Genomic DNA, 18,416 nt, shown 5'->3' on the forward strand with positions numbered 1-18,416 from the left:
TGATTGAGAGGTAAGGGAAACATAGACACACAGAGAGGGAGTATTTTGTTGCTATGTCTTTATGTTCTTTTTTTTTTTTTTTTTATCTTCTTTTTCAAGATGATTTCAAAGATGATACATCCTGTTGAGGCCGCTGAGAGCTAAGTGAATAGAATTATCAGTGAATGTTTTTCTAAACCTGTTATCAGTATACACTTTACTCCTAAACTGTTATCAAGATGTTAAAAATTATAGAATCTATATTTGGGCCATGCAAAGTGGCTCACTCTTGTAATCCCAGCGCTTTGAGAGGCCGGGGCAGGCGATCACTTGAGGTCAGGAGTTCAAGACCAGCCTGGCCAACATGGTGAAATCCTGTCTCTACTAAAAATACAAAAATTGGCCATGCATGGTGGTGAGTGCCTGTAGTCCCAGCTACTCGGGAGGCTGAGGCAGGAGAATCGCTTGAATCCAGGAGGTGGAGGCTGCAGTGAGCTGAAATCACGCCACTGCACTCTAGCCTGGGCAACAGAGTGAGACTCCATCTCAAAAAAAAACAAAACAAAAACAAAAAAAAAAACACCCAAAAACAAAGACAAAAGAATTATGGAATCCATATTTGAAATCTTTCCATGGGTGCTATTTTTTTTTGAAGTATTCCTCCACAGATTGACATTAAAATTGACATTAAAAGTAGACAGATTAACAATATTTAATCCAAATCAATAAAATTCTTTAACTGATTGAACTGGGACAAAGACAAATTCTTAGTGACAAGGGGTCTTGGTGTGTGTGTTTTGTTGAGTCAATGATTAATTTGTTCAATTAGTGACTTGACTATCAGTCAAACCAGAATATAGCAAATCTAGTAAAGAATAATTAATAGTAGTAAAGCGTTCTGAAAGAAATAATTCTGGTTCTATGTTAACTTTTGTGAGGTTTTTTTGTTGTTGTTGTTATATGTTTATATAGTGTCCAGTAATCTCTTTGATATGTGTGAATTAATTTTATGCCCTGAAAATCAGCACCTTCAAAAAGGAACTCGATTTTTGTTGTTGTTGTTATTGTTCTCTTTCTGGAGAAAAAAGGAGCTCAATTTAAAAGATAAGGCCTACATACCTAGTACTTTCTTCTTCGTTGGGCAAGTCAACTTGTTACAGATAGGTCATCTTCAAGAGCCAGCTCCAGTGTCCTATAGCTATGCTGCACTCATTTCATACCAAGCAGCTGGAACTGAGTCACCAGCCCAGCTTCCTCCAATTGTTGCAATTGTACTGAACTACATTTTAATAGAAATTAAGCCACTCAATTCTCTTAAAATATTAGCTCCTATAGGATTCCTCCTTTTCATTCGTTTCTTTTCCTTTCGGTTTTTGTTTTTCTTTTTCTTCATCTAGAAAGAAAATGGGAAACAACAGAATAATTTATTTCATCTGAAAGACTACCATGATAAATGAGGATAAAAATAATAAACCCCAAAACACTAGAGAATATTTGCACCCTGTTGCAAGGCATGAGTTCTGTGCACTTTGCTCTTGATGTCACGTAAGGGAAATATTTGAATGAGTTTTAATCAAGTATTGAGTATTTACTGAAGGCCTTTTTGGAAGTAAACCAAAGATGTCTTGAAATTTTTAGACATTGCCTATTGGCTCAATTTCATTTATCTCAAACTGCAATTCTTACAGTGTTACGTTTCTGTGAAACATCTGTAAAATGAGCCTTTGTGGGTCAAACAGAACACCTGAGGCCTGAGAGTGCAGGTGAGAACTGCAAGTTGAAGAATCTTAGATTCTGTTTGGTTGATATATAGCTTGTGAGTGAATCAGATTACTGTTTAGAACTTGTCCATTTATTTGAAGTCTACTAATATGTTTGAAGGCACTAAAGTTTCTTCTCAGATTCTTCACTTGGAATCAGGACCTGCCGTGGTTGTCTGTCATCTCAACAGTTAATCTGGAAAACAGTTTTATCGCTTTATTTATTTGAAAAAAATATATATAGCCTTTCAACCGAAACAAGATAGACTATTCACTAATCACAAATATTAATGGAAAATTGGTAATCATATGCCCTTTAAACTTTCCTTGGTGGTACATATGACTCTAAATCAGATTTTGTTTATTACTAGTCAGTTAATGCTAGGTAACCATTTATGAACCACCAGCTCTATTAAAGTTAAAACTGCCAATCTTATTTCCTGCATAATGCTTTGTTAATGTGATACTAAAAGTGATAATGGCTTTCATTTGCATACTTTTAGTTCACTTTCACGTGCCTTATTTGATTTAATCTTTACAGACAAAGCAGATCTTATAAAGAGGAAATCCAGACTCAAAGAGGTTGTAATTTACTTAGTCATGTAGCTGGTAAATGGCAGAGCTTTTCCATTTGGGACTTCAAGCCAGTCCTTTTTATTCAGCCTTGGTTCTTTTTTCTCTGATATGCTAGCTTTCTCCCTCTCCCAATAAATATTTTTGTTTGGGAGCCAGGTGCAGTGGCGTGCTCTCTAGTCCCAGCTACTCGCAGCCGAGGATCACTTGAGACCAGGAGTTTGAGGACAGCCTGGGCAACATAGCAAGAGAGAGAGACCCCTATCTCTAAAAAAATAAAAAGTAAAAATAAAAATTGAATAAAATTTAAAAAATTAAGAATCTTTTTGTTTAGAGAGCTTAAAAACTTTCATAATTAATTATAGAAGTAATAGGTGTTACTTATTTTGTCCCACATGCCCTACCCGACCTACTCCTTTGGGTTTTTGTTTTTTTTTTTTAAGCATTGAGACTGTTATAAATAAATTTTTGGTGCTGCAAAAGAAATAGCACTTGAATATAAAATTTTCTTTTTAATTCTCAGCAAGGCAAGTTACTTCTATAGAAGGGTGCGTTCTTACAGATGGAGCAATGGTAAGCGCACACTTGGATAAGGGAGGGGAAGGGGTTCTTATCTCTGACGCACGTGGCCCCTGCTGCCGTGTCGTTCCCCTATTGGCTAGGGTTAGACCGCACAGGCTAAACTAATTCTTGGCTAATTTAAAGAGAGTCACTGGGTGAGTGGTTTGGTCGGAAAAATGGGTATGACAGAGCAGGTAATTGAAATGAGTCAGGGTGGAGCAGGTAATCAAAAATGGTCACTTTACGAGGAAGTTAAGTTTAAAAGCAGAAGGTGAAGAATTGAACATACTGACATATTGATTATTTGAAAAGAAATTTAGAACTCATATCTAACAGGACCTTCTTCCCTTTTATCTAATCTACCCTGTTCTTAAAAAAAAAACTATTTGTGAAAAACAGACTTATATTATTAACTTAGTTAGGCATTTAATTGACTGTTCATTTTAAAAATGTTAATGGATATGTTTTATGAATTTGGAGTGAGAAAATTGTTTTCCAGGTAATCACAATTTATATATGACAAGATTAAAAAACATTCCTTTTTTTTTTTGAGACAGAGTTTTGCTCTCGTTGCCCAGGCTGGAATGCAATGGTACAATCTCAGCTCACTGCAACCTTCACCTCCCGGATTCAAGCGATTGTCCTTCCTCAGCTTCCTGAGTAACTGGGATTGCAGGCGTGCACCACCATGCCTGGCTAATTTTGTATTTTTAGTAGAGATGGGGTTTCACCATGTTGGCCAGGCTGGTCTCGAACTCCTGACCTCAGATGATCTGCCCGCCTTGGCCTCCCAAAGTGCTGAGATTACAGACATGAGCCACTGTGCCCGGTCTACAGTCATTGCTTGGTATCCATGGGGGATTGGTTTAAGGACCCCTGGTGGATACCAAAATCCACAGATGGCTCAAGTTTCTTACATAAAATGGAATAGTATTTGCATATTAACCTGCAAATAGCCTCCCATATACTTTAAATCATCTCTAGGTTATAATGCCTAATAAAGTGTAAATGCTATGTAAGTTGTCATTACACTGTGTTTAGGGAATAATGACAAGTAAAAGTCTGTACATGTTCAGTACAACTGCAACCACCCCCCGCCTCTGCCCCCGCCCTGCCGCCCTTTTTTTTGAGACAGAGTCTCATTCTGTCGCCCAGGCTGGAGTACAGTGTGTGATCATGGCTTGCCTCAGCCTTCCAAGTAGCATGCGCCACCACACCTGGCTAATTTTTGTATTTTTTGTAGAGACGGGAGATCGATGGATCTATCTATCTATCTATCTATAAATTTCGTTTTTTTTTTTTTTTTTGAGATGGAGTCTCACTCTGTCACCCAGGCTGGAGTGCAGTGGTGCGATCTTGGCCTCTCGGGTTCAAGCGATTCTCCTGCCTTAGCCTCCCAAGTAGCTGGGACTACAGGCACCCACCACCACGCCTGGCTAATTTTTTTTATTTTTAGTAGAGACGGGGTTTCACCATGTTGGCCAGTCTGGTCTCAAACTCCCGACCTCAACTGATCTGCATGCCTTGGCCTCCCAAAGTGTTGGGATTACAGACATGAGCCACCGCATTTGGCCTTGTAAAAAATCTTTTTGATCCTCAGTTGGTTGAACCCACAGATGCTGAACCCATGAATAAGGAGGGCTGACTTATTTCATTTTGTGAAAAACTTTACCTTGTCAGACTAAAGAATGTTCAGTGAAAGCATCAGAGTTGAAAATCAAATCAGATTTTGACTTTTGAAAGTCCTCTTTTGGAGGTTAGGTTCTTATAGAAGTTGATAGGAAATATGTCTTATTTTCCTTTGTTTAGGAAGCAAGATAGGCTCTAGAACTTGGACTTTGAGTTAAAAATTTTTGAATTAATGAGATAATTAAATAAATCTTTGTATCTTTGGTTGGAATGTAGTCATAGAAACCTGAGGCTTTCTAACCTAAATTGAAAGATGGAGCCAGAGAGAGAATTCAGACCAAGGGAAATTGATAGATTATAAACTGGTTATAGATTTCTGATTCCCCTCTATCTTGAAAATTCTGATGACGAAGTATTTCACTTTCATGATATATTTAAAAATATTCTTTTTTTTTTTGGAGACAGAGTCTTGCTCTGTCGCCCAGGCTGAAGTGCAGTGGTGCCATCTCAGCTCACTGTAACCTCCGTCTTCCAGCAATTCTGCCTCAGCCTCCTGAGTAGCTGGGACTATAGGCATGCACTACTGCACTCAGCTAATTTTTATATTTTTAGTAGAGATGGGGTTTCATCATGTTGCCCAGGTTGGTCTCAAACTCCTGACCTCAGGTGATCCACCCGCTTCGGCCTCACAAAGTGCTGGGATTACAGGCATGAGCCACCATGCCCAGCCAATATTCTTTATTTTATTCAAATTCTGTGCATTTATGGTCAGGAAGGAAGGAAGAAGGAAGGCAGGCAGGCTAACTTAATAACAAGATTAAACAGCTCTGGGCTATAATAGGAGGGAGAAACATTCCTTGAAACTGTATGTTGTTGTATTACTTTTCTTGAAGTACACATTTTTATGTTTGCTTTTTTAATTATGAAAGTTTTCAAACATGCATAAGAATAGAACAGACTTCTCCGTAAACCCAATTCAGTTATCAAGATCTTGCCACATTTGCTTTGCCCCTTTTTTTTATTTTCTTTGCTGAAATGTTTTAAAGTAAATGCTAGACATCATGTCATTTCATCCCTACTTAATTCAGTGTATGTCTTCAAACAATGTGGACATTTTCTTCCCTAACCACAATGCTCTCATCTCCTGAAGTTCCTCGTATACAATTTGGGATTTCCGTGGTTATCTCTAAAATATCTTTTTATTTTTGGTTGGTTGATTCAAATCAGTATCCAAGTAATTTCTACTTTTTATGTTTGATTGTTATATCTCTTAAGTTTTTCTTAATCTATAACAGTCCCCCACCTGTGTCTGGTAAAAATGCCATTCAGCTGAAAGGTAGATTGTCCCAAATCCAGAATTTAGCAATTGCTTCCTTGTGATATCATTTAACTTTGTCCTCTCATTTTCCCCCTCCCTGCATTTCCTGTAAATAATCTCAGGACCCCTTTGTACTCTTAAATTATTGAAGGCCTCAAACAGCTTTCAGTTATGTGGGTTATATCTGCCTATTTTACTATATTAGAAATTAAAGTTGAGAAATTAGCCTAGGCAATATGGTGAGATCCTTATCTCTACAAAAAATTTTTAAAAAATTAGCTGGGCTTGGTGGAGTGTACCTCTGGTCCCAGCTGCTTGGGAGGCTGAGGTAGGAGAATTGCTTGAGCCCAGGAAATCAAGGCTGCAGGGAACCATGATTGTGCCACTGCACTCCTGCTTTGGTGACTGGTCTCAAAAAAAAAAAATCCTGAGAAATTTTAAAAATGTTTATTTACGGCCAGGTGTGGTGGCTCACACCTGTAATCCCAGCACTTTGGGAGGCCAAGGCGGGCGGATCACAAGTTCAGGAGATCGAGACCATCCTGACTAACATGGTGAAACCCTGTCTCTACTAAAAAATACAACAAAAATTAGCTGGGCTTGGTGTGCGCCTGTAGTCCCAGCTACTCGGGAGGCTGAGGCAGGAGCACGGCGTGAACCTGGGAGATGGAGCTTGTAGTGAGCCGAGATCGCGCCACTGCACTTCAGCCTGGGCGACAGAGTGAGACTCCGTCTCAGAAAAAAAAAAAAAGTTATTTACTAATTCATTAAATATAGAACAACTACATATATATATATATATATCTACTACTTATTATCATAAAACATTTTTAATGTAAAACAACTATATTTCCCAAAACAAAAAACAGTGAGAAGAGTGGCATTCCTTTACATTTTTGCACATCTTAGAAGAGGTTTCTTGTCTCTGCTTCTGCATTCATTACCTTCTGATATCTTATACCAAGTAGCCAAGTAAATTTGGAAAATTTTGCTATATGTGCACGAGAGGAGAATGAGAGTGAAGAAGGCAAATGATGCCTTAGTATTATAAAAATAGTTCTGACCTAATGGATCACCTGGTGAAAGGGTCTCCTGGCTTACAGTTTGAAAAACAGCTGCCCCAGAGGCTGCTTTCTTTTGGTTTGTTGTTTTTGTTGTTGTTGTTTTGAGACAGGGTCTCACTCTGTTGCCCAGGCTGAAATGCAGTGATATGATCACTGTTCACTGCAGCCTCAACCGCCTGGGCTCAACCAATCCTCCCATCTCAGCCTCCCAAGTAGCTGGGACTACAGGCACATGCCACCACACCCAGCTAATTAAAAAAAATTTTTTTATAGAGATGGGATCTCACTATGTTGCCGAGGCTGGTCTCACTTGAACTCCTGGACTCAAGCAATCCTCCTGCCTTGGCCTCTCAAAGTGCTAAGGTTACAGGTATGAGCCACTGCACCCAGCTAGCCCCAGAGGCTTGATTAGATTCAGGGTCAACTCTTTTGGTAAGAATACTTCACGGTGCTATAGGAAACACACCATATCTGGTCATCTCATTTTTTGATCCTAAAATTCATTGATGGGTTTGGGTGAGCCATTTTGCTTTTTAACAAGATAGTACAAACATTTCTTGCTGTTAGTAGTTGTCAGCATAACAGTTTCACCATCTTTATCAGTGTTTTGTGGTATTTTCAATTTTTCCTAATCAACAGGAGGAAGATATCTTATTGTTTACTTTTAAATTCCCTTTATAGTTGTGCTATTTTACATTTTTCTGTGTGTTCACTTGTTTTATCTGTCTCTCATCAATTTCTTTTGACCCATACCTATTTGATTTTTTTTGATGACCTTTGAAATGAATTTGGACAAAATCCTTAGGTAATGTAGATTTTAAGCTTTTCTGACTCAATGCTTTGTCCATTCTTTGTTGCTTTTTACCCTTCATTATGCCATCTTTTATATATTGAAGTAATTTTGTTATTAGATAGTCTAATCTGGTGATCCTTTTCCTTGTCAAGCCTGGACTTCTATGAATAATGGGAAAGAAATAGCACCAGAATTTGGAATCTTATGAAGTTGAAGATGACTGCAGGATTCAGCTGCTTGTCTCTTTTATTTTGCCCAAACGAAAAAGAAAAAAAAGGCCTAGGGAAGTCATGACTTACCCATCTTTACACAATTAGTTGGGGCCAGAGTGGAAACCAGAGACTAACTCTCCAAAATCTTTTTTCCCTCCTCATTCTATCACTATCTCTAATGAGTGACTTAGTTAATTTGGAATGAGAATGATGGATTTTGTATTTTGGTTAAAAAAAAATCAAAGAATTTTCTTACCATAAATTATGTATTTCGTGGAGGCTTGCTTCTTATTAGAATACTATTACAGCTATTATACTTAGTAGAAAAGTACTATTTCTTTCTTTTTTTTGAGACAGAGTATTGCTCTGTCACCAGGCTGGAGTGCAGTGGCGTGGTCTTGGCTCACTGTAACCTCCGCCTCCTGGGTACAAGTGATTCTCCTTCCTCAGCCTCCCAAGTAGCTGGAACTACAGGTGCACGCCACCATGCCCAGCCAATTTTTACATTTTTAGCAGACGGAGTTTCACCATGTTGGCCAGGATGGTCTTGATCTCTTGACCTCGTGATCTGCCCGGCCTCTCAAAGTGCTGGGATTACAGGCGTGAGCCACCACACCCGGTCGAAAAATACCTTCCTTTCTTTCCTTTTTTTTCTTTTTAAGATGGAGTCTTGCTCTGTTGCCCAGGCTGGAGTGCTGTGGCGAGATCTCTGCTCACTGCAACCTCTGCTTCTGGGATTCAAGCGATTCTCCTGCCTCAGCCTCCTGAGTAGCTGGGATTATAGGCGCATGCCACCACGCCTAGTTAATTTTTGTATTTTTAGTAGAGATGGGGTTTCATCATGTTGGTCAGGCTGGTCTCAAACTTCTGACCTCGTGATCCTCCCGCCTTGGCCTCCCAAAGTGCTGGGATTACAGGCATGAGCCACCATGCCCGGCTGAAAGATACCGTTTCTTATTCAGTTTTATATACTTTAAAATTTAGAACCACTTTGATCTCTTTTCTTTTTCTTTTCTGACAGGGTTTTACTCTGTCACCTAGGCTGGAGTGCAGTGGTACATTCTCAGCTCGCTGCAACCTCCGCCTCCCGGGTTCAAGTGATTCTCCTTCCTCAGCCTCCCAAGTAGCTGGAACTACAGGTGCACGCCACCATGCCCAGCTAATTTTTATATTTTTAGCAGAGACGGGGTTTCACCGTGCTGACCAGGCTCGAACTCCTGACCTCAGGTGATCCACCCGCCTCGGCCTCCCAAAGGGCTGGGATTACAGACATGAGCCACCACGCCCGGACAATTTATTTATTTTCTTTTTGATACAGGGTCTCTCCGTCACCCAGGCTGGAGTGCAATGGTGTGATCATGGCTCACTCCAGCCTCAACTTCCCAGGCTCAAGTGATCCTCCCACCTCAGCCTCGCTGGTAGCTGGGACAGTAGGCGCGCACCATCATGCCTGGCTAATTGTTTATGTTTTGTGGAGACAGGATCTTACCATGTTGCCCAGGCTGGGTCTCAAACTCCTGGGCTAAGCAGTCTCCCACCTCAGCCTCCTGTAGTGCTATGATTACAGACACAAGCCACCGTGCCTGGCCAACTTTGAGAATTTAAAGTATTATTGTTGTTTAAGAGTAAAAAAAAGATCTGATTTTGACCAATATTTTGCCCAACAGGAAGCCTGCAGACCTGCAGAACTTGGCTCCTGGGACCCACCCACCATTTATAACTTTCAACAGTGAAGTCAAAACGGATGTAAATAAGATTGAGGAATTTCTTGAAGAAGTCTTATGCCCTCCCAAGTGAGTATCAAGGAAAATAGTATGAAAATATTGTCACTGCTTTGAAGCTTGTGTTATTTGTCTGTAGAGGTCTTTCTTGCAGCATTAATTTGGAATGACTAGGACTCTCTTCTATGTTTCTTATAATTAATGCTACACAGTTATAAGAATTGGCTTCCAGCTAGGCCAATAAGCCATACTAAGAAAGGTGGGGATTTGTCTAAGCTGTAGAGTATGTGGTAGAAACAGATTTGGGATGTGTCTGATAGGTCAGGAAAGACTGGTTATTTGTGGACTGTAGGTCTCAAACTGAGAGAAGTTTAAAGAGGAGAAGGGGTGGGGAAAGACACATTCCAACTGAACCCAGTAAGAATGTCTTAGCAGGAGTGTGGCACAGGACTGCTATGAGATTTGATTTCAGTTCATTTTAAAGGTAACTTTCCAAAGCTGTAATCCAAGGAAATTGACTTTTCAGACCGTGTCCCTAGGACTCAGAGTTTTTATTTACTTATTTCTTTGAGGTGTTCCAGATCTCTAGGTCCTGGATGTACTGTAATGATAGTTACCTAAATTGCAAATGTGCAGCTTTGCATCATACTGTAATATTGGCATAGATTCAAAGCATTATTTGTTTCTTTTAGGCTTTTCCAGTTTCATTATCCTGAAAATTGACATGTTTTGTTTCTACTGACCAAAACCTTTCTTACTGGTTAACTTGACTGTTGCCCTCCATGTCCAGATATATTTTCTAGGAATGGGATTATTGAGATGGAGGGTTCTAAAATAATTATAGGCATACCCTGAAGGGTATGGTTCCAGACCATTGTGGGTTAGGTTCCAGACCACTGTGATAAAATGAATATTGGAATAAAATGAGTCACATGAAATTTTTGGTTTCCCAGTGCATGTAAAAGTTATATTTACAGTAGTATACTGTAGTGTTTTAAGTGTACAATAATAGCATTATGTCTGAAAATATTGCTTGTACCTTAATTTAAAAATACTTCATTGCTAGGCTGGGTGTGGTGGCTCATGCCTGTAATCCCAGCACTTTGGGAGGCTGAGGTGGGTGGATCACCTGAGGTTGAGAGTTCGAAACCAGCCTGACCAACATGGAGAAACTCCATCTCTACTAAAAAATACAAAAAAAATTAGCTGGACGTGGTGGCAGGCGCCTGTAATCCCAGCTACTTGGGAGGCTGAGGCAGGAGAATCGCTTGAACCCGGGAGGCAGAGGTTGTAGTGAGCTAAGATAGTGCCACTGCACTCACTCCAGCCTGGGTGACAAAAGCAAAACTCTGTCTCAAAAAAAAAAAAAAAAAATCATTGCTAACAAATGCTAATGGTTGTCTGAGCCTTCAGTGAGTCAGTCTTTTTGCTGATGGAGGGTCTTGCCTTGATGTTGCTGGCTACTGACTGATCAGGATGGTGGTTGCTGGTTGGGGTGGCTGTGGCAATTTCTTGAAGTAAGATAACAATGAATTTTTCTACATTGATGGACTCTTCCTTTCATGAAAGATTTCTCTGTAACATGCAATAGTGTTTGATAGCATTTAAAAATTTTAAAGTAAAGATTCTTTGCCTGAGGCTAATCTCAAGAGGTCCTGAGAACATGCACCCTTGTTCAATAGTGTTTTACCCACAGTAGAACCTTTTTCAAAATTAGAATCCATCTTCTGAAACCCTCCTGCTGTTTTAACAACTAAGTTGATGTAATATTCTAAATTCCTTGTTGTCATTTCAACAGTGTTCTTAACATCTTCACTAGGTATACATTCTATCTCAAGAAACCATTTTCTGGCCGGGCGCGGTGGCTCACGCCTGTAATCCCAGCACTTTGGGAGGCCGAGACGGGCGGATCATGAGGTCAGGAGATTGAGACCATCCTAGCTAACACGGTGAAACCCCGTCTCTACTAAAAATACAAAAAAATTAGCCGGGCGTGGTGGCAGGCGCCTGTAGTCCCAGCTACTCGGGAGGCTGAGGCAGGAGAATGGCGTGAACCCGGGAGGCGGAGCTTGCAGTGAGCCGAGGTCATGCCACTGCACTCCAGCCTGGGCGACAGAGCGAGACTCCGTCTCAAAAAAAAAAAAAAAAGAAACCATTTTCTTTCCTCATTCATAAGAAGCAACTCCTCATCCATTCAAATTTTATTATGAAGGTAGAACAATTGGATTACGTTTTCAGGCTGCACTTCTAATTCTAGTTCTCTTGCTATTTTCAACACATAGGTAGTTCCTCCCTCTACTGACGTCTTGAACCTGTGAACGTCATCCATGAGGGTTAGAATCCACTTCCTCCAAACTCCTGTTAATGTTGCTATTTTGACCTCCTCCCATAAATCATGAATGTTTGTTTTTGTTTCTTTTTTGGGGATGGAGTTTTCATTCTTATCACCCAGGCTGGAGTGCAGTGGTGCGATCTTAGCTCACCGCAACCTCCGTCTCCCAGGTTCAAGCGATTCTCCTGCCTCAGCCTCCTGAATAGCTGAGATTACAGGCGCCTGCTGCCATGCCCAGCTAATTTTTTTGTATTGTTTAGTAGAGTCGGGGTTTTGCCATTTTGGCCAGGCTGGTCTTGAACTCCTGACCTCAGGTGATCTGCCCGTCTCGGCCGCCCAAAGTGCTGGGATTACAGGTGTGTTGTGAGCCCCCAGACCCCGCTGAATGTTCTTAATTGCATCTAGAAAGGTAAATCTTTTCCAGGTCACTTCGCTTTGCTCAGATCCATCAGAGGAATCACTTTCTGTGGCCTTATGAAATGTGTTTATCAAATAATAAGACTTGAAAGTCAACATTACTCCTTAATTTATGGACTGTAGAATGGATGTTGTGTTAGCAGGCGTGAAAACAACCATGATCTCCCTGTATATCTCTATCAGAGTTCTGGGGTGACTAGTGCATTGTCAATGAGTGGTAATATTTAGAAAGGAATCTTTTTTTCCTGGGCAGTGGGTCTCAACAGTGGGCTTAAAATATTTAGTAAACCATACTGTGAACAGATGGATGTGCCATTATCCAGCCTTTATTGTTCATTTATAGAGCATGTGCAGAGTAGCTTCAGTATAATTCTTAAGGGTTCTTCAAATTTTGGAATGGAAGATGAGCATGGGTTTCAACCTAATGTCAACAGCTGCATTAGACTGTTTAACAGAGGCAGCCTGTCCTTTGAAGATTTGAAACCAGACATTGACTTTTCCTCTGTAGCTATGAAAATCATAGATGACATCTTTGAATAGAAGGTTTTGTCTGCATTAAAAATCTGTTTAGTGTAGCCACCTTCATCAATTCTAGATAGATCATTGATGAAGGTAGATCAGATTTTCTAGATGGATCATCAGATGAAGGTGATGAAGGAAGATCTAGATAGATCAGCCAGATCTTCTAGATAACTGGCTGCTTGCAGCTTCTGCATAAGCATTTGCTGCTTCATGTTTTACTTTTATGTTACGAAGACGGCCTCTTTCCTTAAACCTCATGAACCAACCTCTGCTACCTTCAAACTTTTCTTCTGTAGCTTTGTCACCTCTCTCTGCCTTGATAGAACTGAAGCGAGTTAGGGCCTTGATCTGGATTAGGCTTTGGCTTAAGGGAATGCTGTGGCTGGTTTGATTATCTGGACCACTCAAACTTTCTGCCTATCAGCAATAAAGCTGTTTTTCTCTATCATTTGTGTGTTCACTGGAATAGCACTATTAAATTTCCTTCAAGAACTTTTCTTCTGTGTATGCTGTTTGGCTGTTTGGTGGAAGAAGTCTAGCTTTCAGCCTGTCTCAGCTTTCGACATGCTTTCCTCACTAAGCATAATCATTTCTAGCTTTTGATTTAAAGTGAGAGATATGTGACTCTTCCCTTCACCTGAACACTGAGAGGTCATTGTAGGGTCATCAGCTGTGGCCTAATTTCAATATCATTTTGTCTCAGAGAGCAGGAAGGCCTGAGGAGAGGGAAAGACAGGGGAAAAGCAAATCACTGGAGCAGTCAGAACACACACGATATTAATCAGTTAAGTTTGCTGTCTTATATGGGTGTGGTTTGTGGTGCCCCCAAAACAATCACAAGAGTAACATTAGAGATCACTGATCACAGATCATCATAACAGATACAATAATAATGAAAAGTTTTGAAATATTGTGAAAAATACCACAATGTGACAGAGACGTGAAGTGAGCACATGCTGCTGGGAAAAATGGCGCCATCTTGCTTGACGCAGGGTTGCCATAAACCTTCAATTTGTAAAAAATGTAATATCTGCAAAGCACAATGAAGCAAAGCTCAATAAAGCAAAGCACAATAAAGCAAAGCACAATAAGACAAGGTATACCTGAAGTTCCTCAATTTGGTTTTTTGTTTGTTTGTTTGTTTGTTTTGTTTTTTTTTTGAGACAGAGGCTCACTCTGTCACCCAGGCTGGAGTGCAGTGGCGCAATCTTGGCTCACTACAACCTCTGCCTCCTGGGTTCAAGTGATTCTTGTGCCTCAGCCTCCCAAGTAGCTGGGATTACAGGCACCTGCCACCATGCCTGGCTAATTTTTGTATTTTTAGTGGAGATGGGGTTCCACCATGTTGGCCAGGCTGGTCTCGAAATCCTGACCTCAAGGTATCCGTCCACCTCGGCCTCTCAAAGTGCTGGGATTACAGGTGTGAGCCACTGTGCCTGGCCCAGTTACTCAGTATTCATCCATTCATTTATTGATTTATTCATTCTGCAAAGGGTTAATGGACTACAAAGCACTGTGAATATATTAGTAAATAAAACACAGTTCTTGCCCTCAACAAGCACAGTAAAGTATGGGTGGAGAGGTGTTTATGGTGGTGGGACGGGAAAGTGAATGGAACCAGGAAAGGCTTTGGAGAAGAGGGAGCACTTGAACTGTCTTAATTAAAAAAAACAAAAAAGATGTTCAGCAGTTGAACAAAGAAGTAACAGGTATTCCAGAGTAGGAGTCATTTTAAATAAATAGTATAAACATACGTTATACACATACTATACACAAATAGTGTGTAATGTATATTATAATTAATATAATATTAATATACGTATATTTGGGGGAGACTTGGAGCGGCTGGACTGTGATGTGCATAGTTGGGATGGTAGGCAGGAAGGCTGATGAACAACAACGCCTCTGTCTATAACTAGCTTCTCATCTGTTGTGAGCAGAATTGCTCTCTGGTTAACAATCTTGTGCTAAGCCTAAGATTTTATTTTCTTAATTCTTTTTTTCTACTAAAATTCTAAAAACCTATCCTCTACTATCCTTCCTGCCCTTCTAAGAGCCTGGAGCTTCTTTTTTTCTCTACCTTCCCAGGAGTCCTAACCTTCCTTTCATCCCTAGTAAAGTATCTCCAGACCAGCATTAAGAAAACTATATCTTGATTTTTCCTTCAGGCCATGTATATAATTAGAATGCCAATAAATCAAAGCTAGGGTATTTGTGAATATAAATTGAAGCTTTATCTGTCTCAGTAGGGTACTATTATGAACATGCATTCAACTTAATGGAAATAACTTTTTTTTTTTTTTTGAGACAGAGTTTCACTTTTGTTGCCCAGGCTGTAGTGCAATGGCACGTTCTTGGCTCACTGCAATCTTTGCCTCTCAGGTTCAGGAGATTCTCCTGCCTCAGCCTCCCAAGTAGCTGGAATTACAGGTGTCCACCACCACACCCAGCTAATTTTTTCTGTTTTTAGTAGAGATGGGATTTCACCATGTTGGCCAGGCTGGTCTTGAACTCCGGACCTCAGGTGATCCACCTGCCTCAGCCTCCCAGAATGCTGGGATTACAGGCATGAGCCACCGCGCCTGGCCATAACTTTTTTTTTTTTTTTTTTTTTTTTTTTGACGGAGTCTCACTCTGTCGCCCAGGCTGGAGTGCAGTGGCGCGATCTCGGCTTACTGCAACCTCCGCCTCCTGGGTTCAAGCAATTCTCCTGCCTCAGTCTCTCGAGTAGCTGGGATTACAGGTGCCTGCCACCACGCCCGGCTAATTTTTTTTGTATTTTTAGTAGAGACAGGGTTTTACCATATTGGCCAAGCTGCTCTTGAACTCCTGACCTTGTGACCTGCCCGCCTCAGCCTCCCAAAGTGCTGGGATTACAGGCGTGAGCCACCGTGCCCAGCCATACTTAAAAAACAAACAACAAAAAAAGACAGTGTCTTGTACTGTGTACTGTCGCCCAGGCTGGAGTACAGTGTTGCTGTCCTGGCTCACGGCAACCTCAAACTCCTAGCTTCCTGCCTAGGATGATCCTCCTGCCTCAGCCTTCCAAACAGGTGGGACCACAGGCATGCACCACTATGTCCCACTTCTAGATCCCTTTTTGGTCTTTTTTTTTTTTTTTTTTTTTTTTTTTTTGAGATATGGTCTTGCTCTGTTGCCCAGGCTGGAGTGCGATTATGGCTCACCACAGCCTAGACCTCCTGGGCTCAATCAGTTCCCCTGAGGAGCTGGGAGTACAGGTGTGTGCCACCATGCCCAGCTAAGTTTTTAAAAATTTTTGTAGAGATGGGGTCTTGCCATGTTGCCCAGGTTGGTCTCAAACTCATGGGCTCAATCAATCTTCCCGCCTCAGCCTCCCAAATTGCTGGGATTACAGATGTAAGCTGTCATGCCTGGTGCCTTTTTAGTCTTAAAAGTGTCAGCTCTGAGGTAAGTTCCATATTTGCCAACTTGGCTCTCACACACTAACTGAAAATGATCTTCCTCTCATGTCACTGTAGATCATTGTATCAACATTAAATTATAAATGGAGAAGTAGTTTGAATTATTATTCATTCTCTATGAAGGAAACTATTTTGTTTTAAAGTATTGTCTGAAGTGCTTATTATATAAATTCTTCCAAGTGTATTTAGTTTTTAAAATCAGTGTGTTGAAAACATACCTATGACTTTAGTTAAATGGACGTTTCCTCATATTCTCTTATATCCTTCAACAACAACAACAATGAAGACTTTTCGGCTGGGCGTGGTGGCTCATGCCTGTAATCCCAGCACTTTGGGAGACTGAGGCAGGTGGATGACTTGAGCTCAGGAGTTCAAGACCAGCCTGGGCAACATGGTGAAACCCTGTCTCTACAAAAAAATACAAAAATTAGCTGGATGTGGTGGCACGTGCCTGTAGTCCCAGCTACTGGGGAGCCTGAGGTGGGAGAATCGCTTGGGCCTGGGTGGCAGAGGTTGCAATGAACTGAGATCATGCCACTGCATTCCAGCCTGCGTGATACAGCAAGACCCTGTCTCAAAAAAGAAGAAGGAAAAAAAAAGAGTTTTCATTATTCCTGCTCATTTCTCTCTGAGGGAAAGTGACATTAAGAGAAATAGTAGAGTTAATATGGAATATTCTGGATTCTTAGCATCTAATGCTCTGTAGACATCATAGCTTTAAATTGGACCTTGAAAATAAACATTTTCATATTGCTTTTTTATACAAAAATTCTAGCCCCATTATATTTGAGCGTATTCATAGAAACACTGTAACCAGAGATGGTCTTTTTCATTCAGTTTAAATACATGGGAATCTTTGTGTTATAAATGTTCACAATGTGCCAAATCCCCTGTAGGGGTAAAAATTTTTACTACTTCTTTGTTTTTTTTCTTTTGTTCTGTTTTTGTTTAGAGACAGGGTCTCGCTCCTTGCTCTGTCACCCAGGCTGGAATGCGGTGGTGCAGTCTTACCTCACTGCAGCCTCAACCTCCCAGGCTCATAATCCTCCTGCTTCAGCCTCTTCAGTAGCTGGGACTACAGGTGCACAGCACCACGCCCGGCTAATTTTTGTATTTTTTTGTAGAGAGTAAGATCACTTTAACTTGGTGTCTAAGAACAGGGTCTCGCCATGTTACCCAAGCCGTGGCCTTGAACTCCTGGGCTCAAGCCATCTGCCTGCCTCAGCCTCCCAAAGTGCTGGGATTACAGGCGTGAGCCACCATGCCTGGCCAGGGATTGTTTTTGATGCTGCTTATCCCTCTGCTGTTATTAATAACACTCAAGTGCTAATTATGCGCCATGCATTGTGCTTTGTGGGTTATTTTGTGGATTATCTCTGTTAATCCTCACAAAGACTTTGTGAAGAAACAGAAGATGTAATCCAAATAGTTTGTCCAAGGTTTCACAGTTAATGGTGGCAGAGCAGGGATACTTTTGAAGCCACATCAATATGACTTCAAAAATCTGTGTTTCATCTGTTCTCTGCTTTCTGCTTCTTATTTTATTGGGTTTGGCTTTTGTAAAAGAGGGAAAATGTTAAGTCTTTAATTGGGATTGTGCTTTAATGAGTACAAAATTGAAAGCTAGCTCAAGTTTAGAAGAAAGGTAGGAGAGAAATCAAAGATCGTTTACTTGACTGTGAACAAGTGGGACCAAAGGTGGTTATTAAACTTAATTCAGTGAATTCTTTTTTTTTTTTTTTTTTTTTGAGACAGAGCCTTGCTGTGTCGCCCAGGCTGGAGTGCAGTGGTGCCATCTTGGCTCATTGCAACCTCCACTTCCCAGGTTGAAGCAATTCTCCTGCCTGAGCCTCCCAAGTAGCTGGGATTACAGGTGTGCACCACCATGCCTGGCTAATTTTTGTATTTTCAGTAGAGATGGGGTTTCACCATGTTGACCAGGCTGATTTGGAACTCCTGACTTCAAGTGATCCAACCTCCTCGGCCTCACAAAGTGCTGGGATTACAGGTGTGAGCCACAGTGCCCGCCCTTAATTCAATGAAGTCTTTGAAAAAGCAGGTGAATCTTAACTCTTCTGATGAATTTTTATTT

At 40.9% G+C, this 18,416-nt stretch overlaps 1 protein-coding gene across 1 annotated transcript in view; it reads left to right on the top strand.

Moving 5' to 3' along the window:
* Positions 1 to 18,416, top strand: part of CLIC4 (chloride intracellular channel 4) — a 94,484-nt gene that overhangs the window by 56,761 nt on the left and 19,307 nt on the right. Inside the window, exon 3 of the mRNA XM_032759356.2 lies at positions 9,557 to 9,682. Coding sequence (XP_032615247.1) covers positions 9,557 to 9,682 — 126 coding nt within the window. The remainder of the gene's footprint in view (positions 1 to 9,556; positions 9,683 to 18,416) is intronic.

This window comes from Hylobates moloch, unplaced genomic scaffold (assembly GCF_009828535.3).
Source record: "Hylobates moloch isolate HMO894 unplaced genomic scaffold, HMol_V3 SCAFFOLD_9, whole genome shotgun sequence".
In the NCBI taxonomy this organism is placed as follows: domain Eukaryota; kingdom Metazoa; phylum Chordata; class Mammalia; order Primates; family Hylobatidae; genus Hylobates; species Hylobates moloch.